A 16919-nucleotide genomic window follows, 5' to 3' on the forward strand; every position below is an offset into this window, starting at 1 on the left:
TCCCCCTCCCCCTTCACGGACCTGGCCCCTCCCCTCCGACAATGCCAAGGCCGCGTCGGGCACCGGCTGGAGCGCAGAGGCTGCTTGCCCAGGGCGCCGTTCCCTCCCCGCGAGGCGCCGTCACGCGTGGGGAGGGACGCAGGGTGCCCGCACCCTCAATTCCCCCGCCTCCAAGGGGTGGGGTGGGGCGTAGGAGCTGGAGATGATGGCCGGGTGGCTCCCCTCCCCCTACCTCCAGGGGCCCTGACCTGATTATAGCCCCTCACGGGACCCCCTCCCTCAATCCCCTAAGTCCCCGCCTCGCCCCCATCTAGTGTATCTTTAACCTCCTCATACCCTTCCCTCCCGAGGTGCTGACCCTACGGAAGCCCCTCTTGTAGGAGTGCGAGCCCTTGATGGGGGTGCTCGGTTCCCCGGCCGCTGCGGACACTGCCCCCTCCTCTTCCCCTCCTCCAGGTTTCAGGCCAGCCCCTCGGCTCCGCCCCCTCCCTGGCCGAACGCAGGGAGGGACCCACTTGGGATGGGCGGGTGTTCAGGCCAATGGGCGGGCCGGGAGGTGGAGTGCAGGGGGCGGGACGGAGTAGCGGCGGAGGGCTGGATGGGGGTCGGGGGCGGAGCTCGAGTTAAGGTGGACTGGGAGAGATAGGGGCTAGAGAAAAAGAGAGAGAGAGAGAGAGGGAGAGAGAGACGGAGAGGGAGAGGGAGAGGAGGAGGAGGAAAGGGACCGCGGCAGGTGAAGGGAGAAAGAGAGAGAGAAGGAAAGAAGGAGGGAAAAGAGGAGGGTGGGAAAAGCTCGGAGAGCAAAGTAAGAGCTTGGAATAAGAGAGCGAAAAAGGAGGGAGGGATCCATCTGCGCCCTGCAGAGACTGGCTGGACCAAGGGGTTGAAGTTTATGTCCTTATTGGGCGGAGGGAGGGGGGCCTGGGGGGGCGGGTGAAAAACCAGGAAGTGACAGAGGGTGTTGCTAAGGGTTGGGAGGGGGAGTTTGGGGGGTGGCAGGGGGCGGGGGGAGGGATGGGGGGAAAGCAAGCAGGAGGACAGGTGAGACAGCAGGACAGGTGAGGCGGGCCCTGAGGGGGGGGCGGGTGGGAGCCAGGTGAATGTACGGTTCTCGGCGGCCGAGGGGGGGGCGGGCGGCAGGAGGAGGCAGAGGGCTGCGGAGGAGGAGCCCCCCAGCAGAGAGCGGCGAGCCACTGACCGCGGCCTTCTGACCAGGACCGGAGCAGGGCCCCAAGCCCCCGGGCCTGGCGGGGGACGCGCTTCTCCCCACACCCGGAGCCTCAGCAGCTCCAGCCAGCGGACCCAAAGGCAGAGAGGTGAGTGTACCCCACTTTTGTCTCCTGGCTAGAGGTCCCCCATACTCGAGACTGCTGCAGTGTCCTTCGTCCGTCCTGTAAGTGGGACCCCCCCACATACACACACGCACGCAGACCAGATTCCCACCACTCCCCTTCCCTGTGCCTTCCCAACACTCCGGGTCTTTGGAATTGATTTTAACTGGGAGGAAAGGTAGAGAAGGAACTACAGCCGCCCCCAACCCAGGGCGGAGGGTCCCCAGAAACTTTCTCTTCACTTCTGGGATCAGACAGACTGGCGGCTCCGGGATGGAGAGAGGGTGAGGCGGCGCTGAGCGCTCCCCCAGTCTCCTTCGTGACTTTAGGGGGAGACCCCCGACCCGTCCGAGTAGAGGGAATGGAAACGCTGACGGATTCTAACTAGGACAACGCTCCCCCCCCAACTCCGCGCCCCCTGGCGCGGTGGGTTGGACCCGGGCCAGTTGCATGGGGGGTGGGGGGAGCACAGGAGGAGCCGCGGCTTGGGGGAAAGTTACCGGCTGGACTATTCGGTTTCTTGCGCTTCCAGAGTCGCGCTCTCTCGCTGGTAGTGGGACTCAGCGACAACCTCCGAGCGAATATAGAACGACCCCTCTCTCCGCCTCCCCTCAATCCCACTCTCTTCGTTCAGGCTCCAGTACCGCCGCCACCTTTTCAAAGCCAGCTCCGGCCCCCAGAGCCCAAGAGCGAGGGTGGGCGACTGGGAAGAATTCTACCTATTACCCGTCCCCCAACAGGCGCCGGCGCACCTGCCCCTACCCGGAGTGGGGGTCGCTACTGTGTTGTTGTAGAACCTACTCTGAGCGCCGCTGGTAGAGGGCTGCCATTCAAAGGGGTGGGGGGCGCTGCTTTCAATTTCCAGCTTTCTCTCTCTCCTCCCACCCCACCCCAAGTAAGAGAGCGACGTGTCCCGGCCAGAGCGAGGGGGGGCCGGGAGTGGGGGGGCGGCGTGGGCAGCGGGTTGTGCCCGGACACGTGCCTGCCCAGGCGCCCCGGCCCTGCTAGTGTTTGGAGAGAGGGCGGGTCCCCTGCCCCCCGCCCCGCACAACCCCCACGTATCAAAGGGCGGCTGAGACGTGGTGAGACCTCGGGGCGCCCTGGGGGGCGGGGGGCGGGGAGTCTGGGTCCGGAGCAGGGGAGGGGCAGAGGCGCGGGTGCTAGCTGACCCACAGGAAACGAGCGCTGCTGACCTAGTTTGGGACACCGGAAGTGGGTGCTGGGGAGAGGGGGAGACCAGCAGGCTGTCCTGGCTTCCGGGCCAGGTGGAGGGCGTTCTTGAATTGACCCCCACCCGAGTGCCTTGGAGACCCCTAGCTGCAGCTGAGAATGGGAATGAGTCAGCGCAGCTATTCCGCCTTCCCCCAACTTATTCCTGGAGGAGGGAGACAGTTTATCAAGGGGCAGGGGGAGCCAGATTGGGCGGTGAGGGGTTAAACCAGGATGGGAACTCTGTTTCCTGAGGGTGCATGTGTATAGGGGGGTGAGCCTGGATGATTATGGGGTTGCCTCCTGCTCCCCCCACACACACCAACTGGTTTGGTCACCCCTGTACCCTCCTGGCACTGCTGGGAGAGCTGGCATGGAGTGGGCATCAGGTTGGGAGGGGACAGTGGGCATATGGAGTGTTGTGCTGGGCTGGAGAGGGACATATTTGTGACTGAGTTTGGGTAACATTTAGTGTTCCTCCTCAGTGGTGACTGGGGACAAGGGCAGGGGGCTCCCCTGGAGCAGCTGATGAAACAAGAAGAAATCTCTGTCATTGCCTCCTGTCCCTGGCCCTCGGGACCCCGGATCCCCCAGCGTGCCTCTGTTACATGGTTGCTGTGAGCACCACACAGCCTGCTGGCACCCCCAGACACTGTCCCCTCCCTTGGGTACCACACCCCCCAACCTTAGCACAGGGGTCAAGAAGGGGTTAATACCACCCGAAGGGGGCTCTGGGGAAGAAAGAAAGCAGTGCCCACTAGGCTCAGGTGTCAAGGAGAGAGGCCTGCTCTAATGGGGTACTCTCATCACTGCTCAGCTCTGGCTGACATGGACCCCAGGGACTGGGAGACAGGTGCTGACCTCTTCCCCCTTCCCCATGGTGCCCCCTGGCACCCAGGGCCCCCAGCTCCTCCTTGGCCTAGTGCCTGCCCCGGGAGGGCGAGGCGGGCAGCGGGGGCTGGGCTAACAATGCACCATCGGGCCCTTTGTGTGCTTGCACTTGGCACCCTGGGGAAGGGTGGGGGAGGGGGCCCAGCGGGCATGGGGGGCGGAGCGCCTCTGGGGTGGGGACAGTGAAGGCTGGGGGAGAAAAGCAGAGAATGAAAGCAGGTGGGGAGGAAAGGGAAGTAGGTCAGATAGGGTGCTGGCCCCTCATTCCAAGTCAAGGCCTAGAGAACCAGCCCCTGATCCTATGGCTGCCCAGATGGCATCATGCTGCCTGAGGCACAGCCTAGTACTGGGCATTTGGGGTCAGAAGCCACTGCCCAGGGGACTGGTCAGATGGAGGAGGCCTGGCCTGGTACTGCCCCCTTCTTGGTGGCTAAGAGACCCAGTTCTGGCCTAAGGCCGAGGTCCCAAGACGGGTAGTGAATGGGCTCCAGGCAGGGCACTGCCCTCTGATAGAAGCCTCTGGGCCTGCTTCAGGGCTTCCTGCCTCCAGCCTGCTTGGTTCCCTGACCTTCCGAGAGTTAAGACTGCCCTGCCACCAGGCCTTGGGGCCTATGCCTGTTTTGGCCTAGGACTGAAGAGGAGGGTGGGGGAGGAAGGTGGGGAAAAGCAGACGGATAGGACCCTGGCATGGGGTGTGCCTGCCCTGGCCTCTTCCCCCTCCTTCTGCTGAGTAAACTCGTGAGTAAACTTGACGTTTTGCCCGGACAGTTTGAAGTTGCCTCGCCGCCCCCCCCTCCACCAGTCCTGCCAACACACAGGCGGCCAGGCGCCAAGGCGGGCCTGGGGGACTGGGGGGAAGGGGTAAGAGCTACTGTTGCCCACCATCAAAGGCCTTGGAGAGGCAAGAATGACCCACCACCCAGCCAGACCCAGGTCTTGGCAAGAGTCTTGGCTGGGGCCTATAAGCATCTGTCCCAGAACCTTGGGGAGTCCAGGGAAAGTGGCCTGGAAGCAGAGCCTCTGCCCACTTCTGACCTCCACCCCCACTAAGAAAAGGCACCCAGCTGCCATCTGGTCCCCTGAGTTGCCACCGTTAATGTTCACAGGCTGCCTGGCACAAGGGGGAAAGCTACCTTTAGCAAATTCCACAGGGACACTGGAAAGGGCTGCCTTCTTCATTCTGTCCCACAGCCTGGGATGGGTGGGAGGCTGGTGGCCTTCCTTGGCATCTTAGCCCTCTCTTCACTGAGGCCTCCCAGTTGCTATGGCCTCAGCCCTAGAGGATGGCATCCTCATTTGCCAGCACAATTCCTTGACCTCACACCTGGGCCTAACCCCATACATGTCTCCTTCCACCATACCCATCAGGCCTGGCCCTAACCTCCCCCAACCCCTTCCTCTTCCTGCTAGCATCCTAGAACCTAGTCAGCTTTCAGAGCTCTCCAGCCAGCAGATACCCGTGCCAGATCCGGGAGTTGGGGTGCCCTGGACAAAAGAGGGCTGGTGGCAGGCAAATGGAGCCAGTGACCCCCGCAAACACACCAGTCTACAGTGACTTGACATCACTAATTCCTCTTATGCCTCCCCAGACCACCAGAATGGTGCCGAGGCCCAGCAGGGGGAAATGACTTCCCAGTCCTTGCTGAGCCTCGGAGTGGGGCTCCACCAGGCCCTTGCTTTCGACCTCATGTCTCTGGCTTCAGTTTCCTTCCTGTTTCCACCACTCCCCCCAACTCCTCCCCACCCATATGCCCCTTTCAACAGACATCCTCTCCTCCTTCCTTCCTCCTTTCCTCCCCCTTTGCCTGGGAGGGGGTCCTCTCCCCCCACCATGGACCTCCTGCCTTGTACCTCTTCTAAACACAGTCCCCTTGGAGATTCATAACCAAGTCCTCTGCTCTGCCCTCCCCACCCCATCAGCAAGGCTCTGGGGAAGAGGAGAGCACTGGGCTTCTCAAGGGAACTACAGCTCCCAAGGTACATGCAAAGCAATTGTGGTGCATACTGGGAGTTGTAGTCCTCCTTGATCTCTCAGTTTGGTTAAGTCTGGAAATTTTTCTGGATGGGGCTAAAAGCGGACTGGGATGATTTGGAATGTGGGGACCCTCTGCATCCCCCCACCTTGTCCTCACCATCTTGTTCCCACCTGACACCATGTACCCATGATTGACGTCCATCCCCCCTGCTGAGACATGCTACCCATTCTCACCTGAGGGCCCCACCCAAGAGATGCCCACACCCTGCCCTGCTGCCCCTGGCACGGGTGAAACGGAGAGGCCCCATGAACTCCCTCCCTGCCCCCTGCCCCCTAGGCTGGTTCCCTCCCTTTATGGGGATCAAAGGGCAGAGAGCAGCCCCGCCCCACTCCCTCACAGGCTGCAGGCACTAGGGCACTCAGGAATATCAGGGACTTTGGTGCCCAAGCAAATGCTTGGGCAGGGGGAATGCCGGGAGGCTGGCGCCTGGTGGCAGGGAGAGACACTGGCCCCCACCTTGGGGAGTAGAGCCTTCAATAACTGCTCATCAAGCTGGCCATAGCCCCCTGGGCTCTCTTTGTGTAGGCCCTAACCCGTGCGCTGCCTCTTGAGGAGATGGCTTGAGAACAGGGTCTTGTGCCTTATCTGTAGGACCTAAGGGCCTGGGCCCGCCTAGCTGGCACCAAGGCACAGGGGTGACCCTCCCCCACCCGAGGCCCACAGTTGGCATGGGGCGCTGGGAGCCAGGGGGGTAGGAGGGAGAGGAGGGCAGGACTGCCAGCATCCTGGTGGGTAGGTGCCAACCGGGCCGGGAGCTGGTGAGGGGCAGCAGGCCAGCGGCATTGAGCCAGCAGCTGTTGGGGGGAAAGGGGAGGGGATATTTTAGGGGGCATTTCTGTGGTGCCCCCTCCCAGCCCAGTAGGACTTGGGATGGCCTAGTGTCTGGGGGACCTAGGGCATGCCTCGTTCCAGGAATAAGAGACCCCAGAAGCTGTTTAAGTGGAACTTTGTGGCCCACCCATCTCTGGGCTCAGAGCCCTCCTGAGTTACCCCTCAGGCCCAGGCGGGTCCCACCCAACCAGCCAGGGTGGCAGCAGCTTACGCAAGGGGTGGGGCTAGCCGCTTCCCAGCAGATGCCCCCTCCCGGCTCCTTCCTCTTTCGGTGCCCACAGCTCCCCCCATCTGTCCACCCCCCTCAGGCCAGCTCTGTCCCCCTGATCCTCCTGGCCATTGGGGGCTGGCACAAGTGCTGCCCCCTGGCCTGGTTGGCAGGGGCTGGTGCCCGGGCAAGGAACTGTGGTATGTGAGTGGGTTTGGGGTGAGGCATGGGGAGGGCGGGGTGCTGCCTTGCCCAGCCCCTGAGGGCCCCAGCCCAGTACAGAGTGGGGAGAATTCGGCCAGCTCCCAGGGGTGCTGAGGGACATACTGGGGTCTGGAGGGCCTCCCTGTGTTCCCCTATTATACCATATGCCCTGAGGGGCTGGGACCTAGGCACCTGTCACCCCTGGCACTGCCTGTCCAGGGTTCCCCTCCTCCCACTTCTGGCCACTGCTGCCTCCTGTCCCCTCCCCTCCCTTCCCTTCTTCCTTCTCCTGGTCCCACCTCCAGCAGCCTCTCCCATTGCTCCTCCTCACCTCTGTCCTCCTGGACTGTCCCAGCTCCTACCTTTCCTACTGCTCACCTTTTTCCCCTTTTAGGACTGAGAGAGGACGGGCCAGGGTGGATACAGCTGGGGCTTCGGGCACCACAGGCAGAGACTCTAGGCCCTCTCCCACGCTGCCAGGCCTCTGGTAACCCCTCCCTCCATCTGGGGGGAGGGGGGACAGCACCCAGAGGGTTAAGGCTGTAGGGGGGAGGGGCTGGGCCAAGTCGTGGGCGGCCCCTTTGAAGGAGGGAGCTGGAGCGGGGAACAGCCACCCTACCTCCCCCCCAGCCCGGCCCTCCCCCACCCCTCCCAACCTGCTCCCCCCAGGGGCCAAGAGGAGTTGCCGGCAAGGCCCCTCAGCGTTCAGGTGAGTAGGCCACACTCTGGCTTGGGAGATCAGGCCCCAGGGGAGGCTTGGAGGCCTAGAATTGGCCAAGGGTCAGAGAGGGACTGAAAAACAGGCTAGGAAGAGGGTGTCTGAACTTCACAGGGGGCAGTTTAGGAACTGAGGGGCTGAGGAGCTGGAGCGTGGGGAAGCTTCTGTGTCTGGGGGACCCAGGAGGACAGGAGAGCAGAAGAAGGGGCCTACGGGAGCCGAGGGGTTGCTGGGCCAGGACAGGAGGTTGGACAGGCTGGCAGGGAGCCGGGCTCCGGGGATCGGGCCGGGGTGTCCTCTGGGGCTGGGGGGCTCAGGTTTCTGCTGGCGGCTTGGCGGGTGTGGGGTTACCAGCCGGCTCGGTTACCCAGCCGGAGACGCTAGACTGGGGGGAGGGGGTGGGCACAGGGCAGACCCTGGCACCCTGTGTGGTCTCCTCAGGCCCTAAGGGTATCTGGCACTGCTCCGGCAGACCCCCGCTGGGAACCCTGATGACCAGGGTCTGTCCAAGTGCACAGTTGCCTGGCCTAGGGTGGGCAGCCTCTGGGGAAAGTCCAGCAGCTCCAGGGCTGGAAATTCTGACGGGCAGAGAGGCCTAGGCTGTCCCCCTCACCCCACCCGACATCCGCTCTCACTGTACCACCCCCTCCCATCTTCCCCAACTGTCCCCCAAATTTTGGCCCTGTGCTTCATCCAAAATGGGGCCGTGGGTACCTTACATGTGACCATCTCATGGCAAGACCAGGCCTTGGAGGGCAGGCCTGGCATCTTGATTTAATTCCTCTGCCCCTCTCCACACTGCGCCTGCCTGGGGAGAAGAGAAGGGATGCTCAGAGCAAGATGAAATGGAGGAAGTGAGGAGGCTTGAGCGATAGAACCAAAAGGGAAAAGAAAGGAGAGGTAGGGATGATTCCTCAGAGGCCTACGGACATAGACGCGGTAGAGAGGAAGCGGGAGCCTCGCAAGGGCTGAAGGAAGGAAAGCAAAGGATGAGTCGCGGAGAGGGGAGACAAGGGTCCGAGAAGGCGGTAAGGGGACAGGAAGAGGCCAAGAAAAGGGGCCAAGAGTGGAGAGGGCCTCGTTCCCAAAGGACAAGAGGGGAAGGCTGGGGAAGACGGAGTTGCCCCCATTCCTTCCTCCGCCATCTTTTATCTCCCTCAGATTTACCCTGATGCGGCCTGAGCGGCTGTGGACTAGGGCAGTTGTCATGGAAAGAAAATGTGGGGGGACACTGAGGTCTCCCTCCTGTCAGGAGCTGAAGCACCAGGAATTGGGGATTTTGAGGGAGGAGAGGCTTAACCCCCACGGCACCGGGAAGCAGCCAACTCCCCTTGCCTCCTTCCCCCTTCGTGGCTTGCGGTCTCTCTTCCCCGCCTCGGCCCCCAGGAAGTGTGAGTGCTGGGGGTGGTGAGGTTAGGAGGGGGAAGCGGCCTATGGGGGATGGGGAAGGCATGTACTAGCTTGGAGGGGCTGGGGTGGAGAGGGAAGGGCTCCATAAATGCCTAGGGCACCCCTGGGCCAAGGGCCTCTCCTTCAAAGCCATTCCAATCCTCAAGGGGATTCACCTCAACCCCTCACCCTGACTTCCCAACTGGGCAGGCCAGATGGCTTCAGCCCCTGGGCCTCAGAGGCCCTAAGAAGGGGTGAGAGAAGCTGGGGAACTAGGATTCCTGGGTCCCTGAGGACTTTGGACTGGCTGTCCTATTTCCCCACCCCCCTGGTCCAGCCACAGGCCAAAGCCCTGGCTTCGTGCAAACTTAGCTCCAAAAAAACAGGAAGAGAACCTGAGGCTGGAGTTGGGGTGGGGGTTGGAGGGGGGCAGAAAGGAGAAAGAAGTAAGGGGGAAGGGTGGCCGGCTAAGGTGGGAAGAGTGCCAGGCCTCTCCATCACCCTGGCAGGAGGTGTCACAGCCTGGTCCTCAACCTCCCTCACCCCACGTTGCTACACCTGGAGAGGACTGGCCAGGTCCCTCTCAGGCTCTCCGGCAGAGCCCAGAGGTGGGGGCCTCCAGGCTTGGGGAGGGGTGGCTCTGTGTGCCTGTGTCTCAGGCCCATATCTATTTTCTCCGCCGCTAATCCTGTTTCCGCCTGCTGCCCCCCACACTAAGCCTTACTCCCCTAATCCCCAGGGTGTGGGGAAGGGGGGCCAGCTTTATTCAGCTGCCCTGTTCAGGGCCTCATATCCCAGCTCTTCAGCTGGCTCGAGCCGGCAGTGTTGGCCCTGGTGCCCCCAGCCCTGCACTGGACACTGCCGGAGGTCAGCACCTGGAAAGAGTTCCAGCCTCCTTTTCCTTCCCATGCCAGGGCCAGTGCCCTCTACCTTTTGGTTTCTTGGTGGTGGACACACCTTGGCAGGTGCCCTTGGGCACTGAGGGGTAGGTGATAGGGGCTCCCCCCTTTGCCCCCTCCCACCTTTCTAACCCCAAAGTCTTCCCCCCACCAAAGATGGGGCAAGCTTGACTCAGGGCCCAGTTTCAAGAGAGCTGCCCACCGGCTTGGCCGGTCTAGCAGGCCTGACAGTGAGGGGAGCCTGGGGGGTGGCGGGAAAGTGGGGAGAGATGGGGTGGGGCCCCCAGTTCTTCCCCCTACCGGCAAACAGACCAAACAGACCTTGCCTGGCTCCCTGGCACAGCTGCCCCCCCAGCCACCACACACGCCCATGCCCACAAGGTCTTAGCAAGAGGGGGCATGCCAGGCTGGGTGGGGACACTTATGGGCGTCGGGGGGCTGGGCCCTCTGGGATACAGAGGTGGGAAGGGTGCCCAAGGTGGGGTGGGCATCCTGGCACCAGTGCCCCACCCTGGAAGAAAGAAGGGGGAAGCCTCCACCCCAGCAGCCCCTCCCAGATGATGGGGCTAGGAGTATCCCCTTGGCCTGGTTGGCATCAGCCTAGTTCCAGGTGGCACCTAAGTTAGCATGGGTGCCAGAGCCCTGGGTAAGGGCTAGGGGAGTTTCCCAGAAGCTAGAGAACCATGTGAACACCTCCCCTTCCCACGTGTGTCCTCTGCCTCTCCCTTCCTTCATTGGTACCTCGTGGCCACAGGGTTAGGCCCAAGGGGTTAAACACCCACCCCTGCCCGAGCCAGGCCTGAGTGAGTTGCATCGTGAACCAGCCAGAGCCTGTGACCTGACAGCGGGGTCAGCCAATCAGCGCACCCGCCACACCAAGTTGCCTCGGAGACGGCCCTGGGGTGGGAGAAGGGAGGCGGGCTTAGCAGCGGGAATGGGTGGGGTGTGGAGGGAAGGAGGGAGAGGGATGGGGTTAGCCACGTGCCTGCGGGTGCCCAGCCCCGGGCCAATGGACATCGAGGACAGCCCCACCCATCCCCCTCAGGAGGGACAGGATTTGCTTGGGCCCAGGAGGGAGCCCACTGCTGCTTGAGTGGCCACTGCTGCTGCCCACCCGATTTTGTTTGTTTCTAAGTCCTGGGGCCATTTGCCTCTTGTACTATTTGTAAAGTACAGGTAGGGGAACCAAAGGAAACTGGGAGTGCTCCCAGACTGCTTGGCCCCTAGGGAGAGAAGTGATCTGGGGACTTAAGGTGGGAAGGGGTGGGCTGTCTAAGGGTGTCTGGCTGTGGCTTATGAGCCACATGGGTGCTGCTCACTCATGGCTTCCGCGCAGGCGTTCTGGCGCTGGGACAGGGAGGCAGGCAGAAACAATGCAGTTCTTGTGTCCTCAAGAGGAAACCTGTAGCCCTTGACTCCTCCAACCCCCCCTCCCAAAATCTTCCCCATCAATGGCCAACACTGAGCAGCTGTTGGGAGTGGCAGAGAAGACACTGACAAAATGTCAGTGGGACTTGCCCTAAGGATCATCTAGGTCAGTCTTTAATTTTACAGATGAGGAAACAGGTCTCCTCAGGAAAGGAAGTGACTGGTCCAAGGTCATGTAGCTAGTAGTAACCTGACTTCCTGGGGTGATTTGAGGGAGGGAGACAGACTTGTTTCCCAGCAGACACCACCTGTGTAGTGGAATCTGCCTCTAGGTGAGGCCTTGTTTCTCCTTGCCAAGGCCAGAACATTTATTGAGCCCCTACTGTGTGTGTTAAGGCATTGTGCCACCCACGGTCTCATTTAACCTTCACCACAGCCCTAGGAGTCAGGTGGAATGATCCCATATTAGAGATGAGGAAAGAGGTCCAGAGATTAAATCACTTGTTTAAGGTCACAGAGCTAATCAGCCGCAGACGGAGGATTCAAACTCAAGCCTGGATGACTCCCGAGCCCAGCTCTTTCCAGGCCCCAACTCTGTCTCCAGTTGCTCCAGACCCACCAAATGTCAGGGCTGAAGGGCTGAGCCCATGGGGCATCCATTCCCAGCCCCTCCTTGTACAGTGAGGAAATTGAAGCACAGAGAGAAATGACTTGCCCAAGGTCATTCAGCAAGATAGCAGCAGAATACTTATAAAGATGTTTAAAAATAATAATAAATAAATATTAATGGTATGGTTAAAAAAAAGATAGTAGCAGAGCCAGGACTTAAAGCAGATCTCCCCACTTCCAGGCCAGACTCCCTCTACTACCCCTCCCCTCCCCTCCACCAGCCTCGGGATTGCTGGCAGCTCTGCACCTTCTGTGGCTCTGCCTTGGAGGGGAAAGCATAGAGGGTGAAAGATGGTCCTCTGGAGAGGGGGGACTCTCCTGACTGGATGGGAATGGGGAGGGAGAGGTGGTGGTGGTAGCCCAGTGGGGGAGGGGTGGGACTGGAACTTGGCCTATTGGCAGTGGGAGAGGGGGCGGGGACGATGCTTATCGGTGCGGGGCAGGAAGCACCCGCGCCAGCCAGCGACACCCCAGCAAAGGGTGGCTGCTCCTTGGCCCCATGGGGGGAGGGGAGGATGTGGGGGGAGGGATGCTGGGAGCTGTGTTTCCCTTTTGGCCTCTAGAAGGGGGGATCTAGAAGGGGAGATGAACTTTTAGTGGGTGGGGAAGGAGGAGGAGGAGGGTGCTGGGAAGCCACCTCTCAGGTTTGCATAGTGTTTTACTGTACACCAAATGCTTTAGGGAGATAACATAAGTTAAAGCACCTGACCTTGCCTTGAACAGTCCTTGGCGCAATGTGAATCTGAACTCTCTCATTGGCCTCTCTCTGGGCTGAGAGGAGGTTCCATCACAAAGACTGTTACCCCACTTTTCAGATGACTGAGGCTGGCTGTGTCCCAGCCACCCAGAGTCCTTCAGCCAATTCTTCATGAAGCCTGAACCAGAACCCAGGCATCCTTTCTCCCAGTCCAGTGCTTCTTCCAAAGGGATGGGGAATGGGGCAGACCCGTGAAGCAGACGGGTCTCTAGGAAAGGCCAGAAGGGCAGGGCTCCTGCTCTCACAGAGGCAGAACAGTGCACAGTGCTTAGGAACACGGACTCTGGGCCCATCGCCTGGCTTTGAACCTCTTCTGCACTTAACATAGAAAGTTGCTTCACCTGTCTGCACCTCAGGCTCCTGTCTGTGAAATGAATGATAACTGTTACTTTAGAAGGTTGTGGAAGATGAAGTGGGTGTAAAGTACTTAGAAGACCGTCTAAGTAGTCTGCAGTCACCTGGCCAACGTTGGTATATATCCCTTCCCTGGACCACCTTGCAGGACTGAGCGCTCTTAACCTCCCTCTCTACTTGACTCTGCAGGAGAAGATGGGGAGCCCCGAGGACGACCTGATCGGGATTCCATTCCCAGACCACAGCAGTGAGCTCCTGAGCTGCCTCAATGAGCAGCGCCAGCTGGGCCACCTATGTGACCTCACCATCCGGACACAGGGCCTTGAATACCGCACCCACCGGGCTGTGCTGGCTGCCTGCAGCCACTACTTCAAGAAGCTCTTCACTGAGGGCGGTGGCGGGGCGGTCCTGAGCGCTGGGGGCGGCGGGGTGGCTGCCGGGGGAGCAGGGGCCGGCGTGTGTGAGCTGGACTTTGTGGGGCCGGAGGCACTGGGTGCCCTGCTCGAGTTTGCCTATACAGCCACACTGACCACCAGCAGCGCCAACATGCCGGCAGTGCTCCAGGCTGCGCGGCTGCTGGAGATCCCGTGTGTCATCGCTGCCTGCATGGAGATTCTGCAGGGGAGCGGACTAGAAGCTCCCAGCCCTGACGAGGACGACTGTGAGCGAGCTCGCCAGTACCTGGAGGCCTTCGCCACAGCCACAGCTTCAGCCTCGGGAGTTCCCAACGGTGAAGACAGCCCTCCACAGGTGCCCCTCCCACCGCCGCTGCCGCCGCCCCCTCGGCCTGTCGCCCGCCGCAGCCGCAAGCCACGAAAAGCTTTCCTGCAGACCAAGGGGGCCCGGGCAAACCACCTAGTGCCTGAAGTGCCCACAGTGCCCACCCATCCCTTGACCTACGAGGAGGAGGAGGAGGCGGCAGGCAGAGTGGGCAGCAGCGGGGGCAGTAGGCTGGGGGACAGCTACAGCCCTCCCACAGGGACTGCCTCACCCCATGAGGGGCCCCTGAGCTATGAGGCCTATGAGGGTGAGGAAGAAGAGGAGGAGCTGGCATATCCCCCGGCCTATGGGCTGGCGCAGGGTGGCGGGCCCCCGCTGTCCCCAGAGGAGCTGGGCTCAGATGAGGATGCCATCGATCCTGACCTGATGGCCTACCTGAGTTCCCTACACCAGGACACCCTGGCACCAGGCCTAGATGGCCAGGACAAGCTAGTGCGCAAACGCCGCTCCCAGATGCCCCAGGAGTGCCCGGTCTGCCACAAGATTATCCATGGGGCTGGCAAACTGCCACGCCACATGAGGACCCATACTGGTGAGAAGCCCTTCGCCTGTGAAGTCTGCGGTGTCCGTTTCACCCGGTGAGCACCAGCGGGGAAGGGGTGCAGCAGGGGCCATGTCGAGGGGGAGGGAGGAAGGGATTATGAGACCCGAGGTATGGAGGCAGGTGATCCTGGAGGGACTGGGGTGGTGATGCCCAGGGTGAGGAGAGAGACCAGATTAGGGAGGCCAGGAGAAAGAAAGTCAAGGGAGGTAGGTCTGGGGCATGAAAGATGTGGCTGTGCTGGAGGCAGAGTGGGTGGTGGCCGGGCCCAGTTAAGCTGCAGGCACGTCAGCAAGGGTCTCCTGGGGCAGTCATAGGGAAACGAATGGTGGGGGACGGGAGTGGGACGAGGCCTGGGAACGCGGCCAGGATGACCCAGGGATCGCATCCTGAACCATTTCCTTGCCCCTCCCCCTTGCCTGTGCCAGGAATGACAAGCTGAAGATCCACATGAGGAAGCACACAGGAGAGCGCCCCTACTCATGCTCGCACTGCCCAGCCCGCTTCCTGCACAGCTATGACCTCAAGAACCACATGCACCTGCACACAGGGGACCGGCCCTATGAGTGCCACCTGTGCCACAAGGCTTTCGCCAAGGAGGACCACTTGCAGCGCCACCTCAAAGGCCAGAACTGCCTGGAGGTGCGCACCCGGCGGCGCCGCAAGGACGATGCGCCCCCTCACTACCCCCCGCCCTCTGCCGCCACCCCGACCCCTGCTGGCCTCGACCTCTCCAATGGCCACTTGGACAACTTCCGACTCTCTCTGGCTCGATTCTGGGAGGAGCCAGCCCCTACTGGGCCCCCAGTCTCCACCCCGGGGCCCCCTGATGACGATGAGGAGGAGGGGGCACCCACCACACCTCAGGCTGAAGGTGCCATGGAGTCCTCTTAAAGAGGGACGAGTGGCCGAGCTGGAGCAGCACGGGGCCGGGACGCCCATGCTGAGCAGCGGGAGTGTGCAGCAGAGACGGCGCTGGGGTCCGGGCACTGAGCCTCCCTGGCATCGGAAATTGGGCCCTTCCCTCAGAGCTCTCATTCCAGTTCCAAGCTGAGAAGGTTTTGGGGCAGAGGCTCCCCAGATTGGGGTGCTCTCCCAAGGAGTGATACATACGATATCATGTATATATTTACAGCTCCATTGTAAAGGTGGGGTCCCTGTCCCCAGCTGCTCCTGGGGAGTAGAAGCAATAATGTATTTCTGATTTGTGGGGTCCCTCTTCGGCTATGCGGGTTTCTAGGGGGTGGGGGGCTTGGGACCAAAGCCTTGCCCTGCCCCCATGCCCCTTGGGGTTTTGGCTGTGTAAGGGGGTGAAGGACTGCCCCTCCCTTTCGAGACCCCTCCTTCCTGGTTTCTGTTCCCTTTTCCTGGCAGTGAATTATGCAAAGGGGGGCGGCAAAGGAAGGGTAAGTGGGGGAAAGCAAGGTAGAAGCTTGAAAGACTGGGGGACTGGGCCTGTAAGGAAGGAGCCATCCTAGTCCCCCTCCGCCCTGCTCCCAGCGCTGAGTCATGGGGTCCTGGAGAAGGGGGCGGGGTGGCCTGATTGGTTCGCCCGCCCCTGGGGGCAGCGGGAGGGGCCCCGCCCAACTACGGGAGCTGCTGCTGGTTCTCCTCCCCTCCCCTCCCCTCCCGAGTCGCTGGGCAGGGAATGTCTTGTTCCCGCCGCTCCCTCCCCGGGGCCAGAGGGCAGGGCGGGCCGGGCGGTGGCCTACCCTCTTCTCCTCCTCCCCGCCCAGGTGCAAGCCGGAGCCGCCGACACTGCTGCCGCCCCTGACTCACGCCGCCCCCGGGCTGGCGCGGTGCAGGGTGTGGGACAGGGTGAGGGGTTGGGGGCAGCCTTGCGGAGAACGGGCGAGCCGGCGCCATCTGGCGGCCGTGCCCTGCGCGGGCGAGCGCCCCTGGCGGCCACTTCCAGCGAGCCGTCTTCTCTCAACCTCCACCACCCCAGCTGGTGAGCGGCGCCCCCTTGCCAAGGCCGGGGCAAATAGCTTCTTGCTTGGCCGCAAGGAAGGTGGGCTGCGGACCTGTGGGAAAGGGATCCTTTCCCCAGACCCTTGCCAGCCGGGCTTCCTTTTGGGTCGGGGAGAGTAATCCCCTCACTCTACCCTTAGGATTGAATCCACCCCCGGTCTGTACATAGCCTTTTCTGTTGGTCTTGTTGAAATCTAGTTTCAGATTTTTAACTACCCAATTCTGCTGGGGGTGGGGGTATCTCCTCCCCACCTTCCTCGCTGGGTGCTGGACCCCATTCTGCCTGGGCTCTGCCTTGCACTATTTCCCCTCCCTGGCCTGGCGGCTCTTCCCCTTCCTTAAACGGGGCAGGTTCAGGGGCCCGGTGCTCTCCCTCTCCCCCCATGCACCCCCATGCCCATTTGCACAGCTGCCCAGGTACCCCCAATAGTGGGGGGGGGGGTCACAGGGAGGGGGTAGCGGGACCAGTCCTTGTATCTATTTAAAAAGTGATGATGTAATATATTGGGGTAGGGGGAGGTCGGGTTGCCCTGGGCCTCATCTTAGCATTTCAGGTGATGGGAGAGCCCAGGGCTGAGGAGACCTGGGGCCTAGCCCCAGGGAGTGAGGACAATGTGGCCTCCCCCCTCCCCCCTTGCGGCTTCTCCACTCAGTGCCTTACGGGGTGGGGGGGAGGCAATCCCCCCTCTCCTGTTCCCCTCCCCTTGCCCTGCCCCCCACCTCGGGTGTAAGTGACAGGAAGAAATAATAATTTAAGATTCAC

At 61.6% G+C, this 16919-nt stretch overlaps 1 protein-coding gene across 3 annotated transcripts; it reads left to right on the forward strand.

The window, feature by feature from the left end:
- Positions 1–1017: 1017 nt before the first annotated feature.
- Positions 1018–16918, forward strand: ZBTB7B (zinc finger and BTB domain containing 7B). 3 transcript variants are annotated; one of them, XM_060030913.1, is made up of 4 exons: positions 1018–1058; positions 1216–1316; positions 13054–14222; positions 14614–16918. In XM_060030913.1, the coding sequence occupies exons 3-4, from the start codon at positions 13060–13062 to the stop codon at positions 15077–15079; spliced, it is 1629 nt and encodes a 542-aa protein (XP_059886896.1). In that variant the 5' UTR covers positions 1018–1058; positions 1216–1316; positions 13054–13059; the 3' UTR covers positions 15080–16918. The 3 variants fall into 3 exon arrangements, with proteins under 3 accessions (XP_059886896.1, XP_059886905.1, XP_059886914.1); XM_060030922.1 differs by lacking the exons at positions 1018–1058; positions 1216–1316 and adding an exon at positions 6816–7419; XM_060030931.2 differs by lacking the exons at positions 1018–1058; positions 1216–1316 and adding an exon at positions 9344–9425.
- The last annotated feature ends 1 nt before the right edge of the window (position 16919 follows it).

Source organism: Delphinus delphis, chromosome 1 (assembly GCF_949987515.2).
Source record: "Delphinus delphis chromosome 1, mDelDel1.2, whole genome shotgun sequence".
NCBI lineage: Eukaryota > Metazoa > Chordata > Mammalia > Artiodactyla > Delphinidae > Delphinus > Delphinus delphis.

Bases quoted from the DNA above. Each gene is read 5' to 3' on its own strand.
- ZBTB7B (XM_060030913.1), top strand. From the start codon at position 13,060: ATGGGGAGCCCCGAGGACGACCTGATCGGGATTCCATTCCCAGACCAC. The intron at 14,223-14,613 runs GTGAGCACCAGC...TGCCTGTGCCAG, and splicing joins TGCGGTGTCCGTTTCACCCG to GAATGACAAGCTGAAGATCC.